Source organism: Phytophthora parasitica, assembly GCF_000247585.1.
Source record: "Phytophthora parasitica INRA-310 unplaced genomic scaffold supercont2.99, whole genome shotgun sequence".
NCBI classification, from domain to species: domain Eukaryota; phylum Oomycota; class Peronosporomycetes; order Peronosporales; family Peronosporaceae; genus Phytophthora; species Phytophthora nicotianae.
The window spans coordinates 90,210-95,054 of NW_008649085.1; the positions used below are offsets into that span (position 1 = coordinate 90,210).

A 4,845-nucleotide genomic window follows, 5' to 3' on the forward strand; every position below is an offset into this window, starting at 1 on the left:
CTTTTGCTTTTCTTATTTAAGTAAATCTATACTTACGAGACGTAAGTATAGTTAATCTAAGTTAAAGCAAACTGCACTTCCTCATACACGTGCGCTAACGTGTAAGCCGAAGTAGTGGGCACGTAGCGAGCCCATTACATCTGGAATAATGCTGCGCAGTTCAGGAAGAGCAGCGTATCGTTCTTGAAGAATCTTGCGGCACTTTTTCGAGCCACAGCCAAGCAACATATCGGCAACTTCTAACCTGAAGGCCCCGTGAATTCTACGTCTCCATCCTTGGGTAGTCGAAACCGCTTACCGCAGTATTTGTGTGAGACGCATTTGTACACACGCTGTCCGTGACCTTTCTTCCCATAGTTGTAAGAGAACTTTACGTGCTGCTATCAAATGTATCGGAACCGGCTTTTGCTCTGCGAAGCGTATTGACTGTCGCCACATGCATAAACACCCGGCGTCTGGTGGGTGGTGCAACCTCCTCATCGTCCGACGACGCAAACGCGACGTCGCTTTCGCTTGAGTTTGCTATATCATTGCCGTCCATCTCTGCTGGTTACGCATTATCATGCACCGCCGTTCAATTCACTACACAAAATCAGCCCAGAACACCATACAATGTTTAGTCCATGAACAGCTCCAGCCTCAAAACCAAATGCATCGACTGGAACTGCCTGAGAGAACCAGCCAGCTAGTGTCTTTGGTACAGTTGCATGAATGGCTGGAAATCACGTGCAACAGGTCTTGACAAATCGCTCAAGCGTCATAGGTCCTCGCGTTCCATCCGTTTCCGATTATCCTCAAAAATCATACTTTGTTTCCTCGAAAAAAAAGCTACACCCAGTGCTGGCATGTTAGTTCAGTTGTCGTTGAGTGTTGGTGGGTGTGCGGCGGACTGGCTGGGCTAGAGAGGATGGTATCTACCAAACAGGGTGAAACGCCAGTAATGAGCTAAATCAATCGTCTCCATTAATAACCAGTTGCGCACTGCTCCAAGCTAAAGGTGGTCGGACCCATTTTTGGTGGTACATTCATGGATAGAAATACCCTTAGACAGGGATAAATTGGGGGGGGGGGGGGGGCTACGAGCGCTATGACTGCCAAGGGGATTGTCTGTATATTACAATCATTTAGTCTAACTAACGGCTTATATGGACACTTACTTCGTGTTTGCGATGTTTGCACCCATCTTTTTGTACTAAGCAGCATAATGACTCACCTTCACCAATTGTCTTGGCAACACTACTTTCAATAAGAAGATCCACCTAGTGTATATGACTCTCATCATAGACGTTCACCAGGGCCTGAGCGCTGATAGTTTTGTTAAGCTGTTGATACCTGTAATTACAATATGCTACCAAAGTTAATCGGTATGTTAGCGGTATTTCTGGGAACACCAAGTTGTCATGCTTATGGACTTTCTAGAATACGCTAACTGTAAATTGAAATTTTAACAAATACTACCCATTGTTTTGAAATCATCCAGTGAAGAACTAATCGTGTGTAGATTTCAAATTATAGTGAATTTCAGCCCTATCAGTATAGAGCTCATACAGGATTCATTCATACTTAGATCATCACGGTTAACATGTCTATAAGCAGCTACTCGTCCGAGCGAGAGGAACCGAAATGCACAAGTCGTGGGATCAGCTGAAACTCCTTTGTCGAGGCGGTGACTACAGGTGCGAGCACAATGGTGGCCCCATCGGTATGTGTGATAAGGCCCACCTGCTGTAGCTCGTGCAGTGAAAGAAACACCTGCCACTCATGCGAATTTCTTCGATAACAATAGGTTCATATATAATTGGGTAAACTTTAATTGTCTGACGTGCTGTAATACCAAAGCAGCCAGGACCGAGACCTGCCTACTGCTAAGCGTTTGATTCTGCTAGGAGACCAGCCGTACTACCACCACTCTGCTACTTTATGCAAACTTAGCAGATGTACTGAGTTGGTAAATGGTGCGACCTAATGCAAGGATACTGGATTGGTGATAAACGTACAGGCCATTTTATTAAATTGGGATGAAACGGTGCATTTGTACTGGATTGTGGAAATTGCTCTTTGATACGGCAAGTAGAGTCTGTCACAGCTACGCTCCTGCATTTGGATGATACTTAGCCTGGTTGAGAGTGATGACTGCTAGACTTGTGTGCAGCTTTTACCGCACATACTGTGCGAGAATATAACAATTATGATTTTCATATAACAGTGCTCTGACAACATAAATATAATACAATTATTATAGCATTGTATTTATTTAATAATTTATTATTGGCTTTCATAAAAGTCTGTAATATACAAATTGTCCCCGTAATTACTGTATTGATTTCTTACCAGTTGACTGGTGTGAAAGTCCCTCGACGTTGGTGGTTCTGGGAGGTTCTAGTTAGTCGTCTGCTAGCGGAAGACTTACTCTCATTCTTTATTCCAATCTTTCGGGCCCATGTCGACTTCTCGCAGCGTGTGCAACTTCTACTTTACGGATTGCGGCAACGGCGTCTTCATGTGCAAGCAGTGCAATACGAGTCGCAAACAAGCTCCTGGGTCCGGCTACTCAAACCTGCTCAGTCATCTTGCGACGAAGCACCCAGACCACCTCGCCATCTTCGAGGCTAGTCAACAAGGCCAGACGCTTCAAGACCACGGCTTCGTTGACGCCAGGACGATGGATATATTCAAGTGGATGGAGTGGGTGATCATGCGAAACCTTCCGTTATCGGAGGTGGACGACACGCTGACGCGGGGACTAGCTGGGATTAAGCCCGTGTCATCCCAGACGCTTCTTCGCCACATGCGTCAGGTGACCTCGCAAGTGAGTGCTGCCATCGCTGGGCTTCTCAGGGACAGCTTCGGTTTGATGTTTGACGGATGGACCTGCGGAACAGTCCACTTTGCAGGCATCTTCGACGTTAGTGTTCGCGACGGCGTGCGGAGACAGGGGGGGGGCCTGTCTATTTCGATGGCTGAGGATGGGCAGTCGGCCGATGCTCACATCGAAATGATCGAAGACGTTCTTGGTGTCTACAAAAAGAACCGAGAGATGATGCGCTTCGTCGTCGGTGACAACTGCCCGACGAACAAGGCTATGGCTACTCGGCTCAAGGTTCCCCTGATCGGCTGCGCAAGCCACCGCTTCAATCTGGCGGTTTGCGAGTATCTCACCGAGTATGAGGACCTCATCGCTGAAGTTCAAGCTCTGTGCATTCAGCTGCGACACCCAAACAACAGCGCTGCGCTGGCATCATTCACGGGCCTCAAGCCGCTGAAGGCCAACGTGACGCGTTGACCATCTACTTACGAGATGCTCAAGCGCTACGTCGAGATTCGAGACGCTATTAAGATGGTGCAAGCTGTTGAAGATTTAGTGCCACGTCCGAGCTCTCACCGCCGCATTGTTCAGCTTCTGAGCAAGCTGGGTGACCTTGACATCGTATGCGTAAAGTTACAGAGCGAAGAGCTAACGCTTGCTGACGTCCGGCTCCTTTTCGACGCCGTGGTGGTGAAGTACCCGGTAACGGCAAGTTACCTCAAGGCTGATGCCAGTATTGTGCACTCTCCTGTTTTTGAGCGGGCCGTGGTGAAAGTTCAGGGTGATCGCAGGCTTCAAGTGGACGAAGAAGCTGCTGTGGAGCCCTTTCTGGTCGTCCAACCTTCTTCAGCCCGGCCGATCAAGCAGGTGGACTTCGCTACAGCCACACTCCGACAAGCCAAGAAGCCTCGTCACGCGTCAGCACAGAAGTACGACGAGTTGTTGAGCCAACTACCGCCGACTAGCAACCGATGTGAGCGCCTCTTTTCACAGTGCAAGCTGATTCTCACCCCACGGCGGTCAAGTTTGCTGCCAGCGAACTTTGAGATGCTCGTGTTTCTGCGAGCGAATCGCGACCTTTGGAGCTTCACCTCGCTTGTTGGTATTGATGATGCTAAGAAAGTAGTTTGCGCACGAGAAACTTGAGAGCTACAACGCTGCCGAAAAAAAAGGGTTAGACTCCTTATTTTGTATTCGTCCAAATTTAGTTCTATGTTTTCTTTCAGAACCCAACAAAACTGCTGCTCAGGCTGACTCGTATCCTGTCTATTTACACCCTCGGCACACTATCAGCCTGTAACCTCTTCCCTAATACCCACTGAAGCTTTTGTAACTTTTGGGTGAAGTATGAACCAGTGTCTGTAGTGTTCAGCAGAGTTAAACTGGCGTTCATACCAGGCTATTCCAAATGTTAGTTTTATAAATAATTCAATGTCTTATCGATAAAATACGATATTATTTTGAATATCTGAGTATTACAGCTGCGAGTCAGTTGCACTCAAACTGACACAGTTAGATTTGAAAATTGTACTGCTTGGACTAATTATGCACTTTTATTAAAAAAAAATGCAATTGTTCGCTACATATAGTGTTGTACCGTATAAGCTACACATCCATAACTCGCGAAAATGTCACTTCTTGCGACTGTGGCCAAATTGATATTAAAAACAGCGGCGGCGGCAGCACCTTTCACCTACAGCGACAGCAATGGGGGGGGCTCTGCCGATTGAAGCACGACGAAGTTGTCCACCATTCACGGCACGACGGGATGTCCGCTGACGCAGCTGTCTCGTAGCTGCATGCCACTGAGTTGGCGGTGACGGAGGTCGCGGCGCCATCAACTCTTAAAGTCGCATGATGCGACTCAAATTATTTGGTAGATATCTGTGTGGCTAACATCGATGAGCCTGGGGTCTGGGCCATCTATCGTTAGGACAAATCAAACACAAGCAGTTGGATATTATATGACAGTGCTCTTACAATAAAATAAAAATTGTACTGGGCGTCACAGAAGCACATAATAATCGTTGCAATATACC

General features: G+C 47.2%; 1 protein-coding gene across 1 annotated transcript; it reads left to right on the forward strand.

The window, feature by feature from the left end:
* Positions 1-3,298: 3,298 nt before the first annotated feature.
* Positions 3,299-3,952, forward strand: PPTG_19091 (hypothetical protein; the record flags this gene model as incomplete). Its single annotated transcript, XM_008917348.1, has 1 exon — positions 3,299-3,952. The coding sequence occupies one exon, from the start codon at positions 3,299-3,301 to the stop codon at positions 3,950-3,952; it is 654 nt and encodes a 217-aa protein (XP_008915596.1).
* Positions 3,953-4,845: the final 893 nt, after the last annotated feature.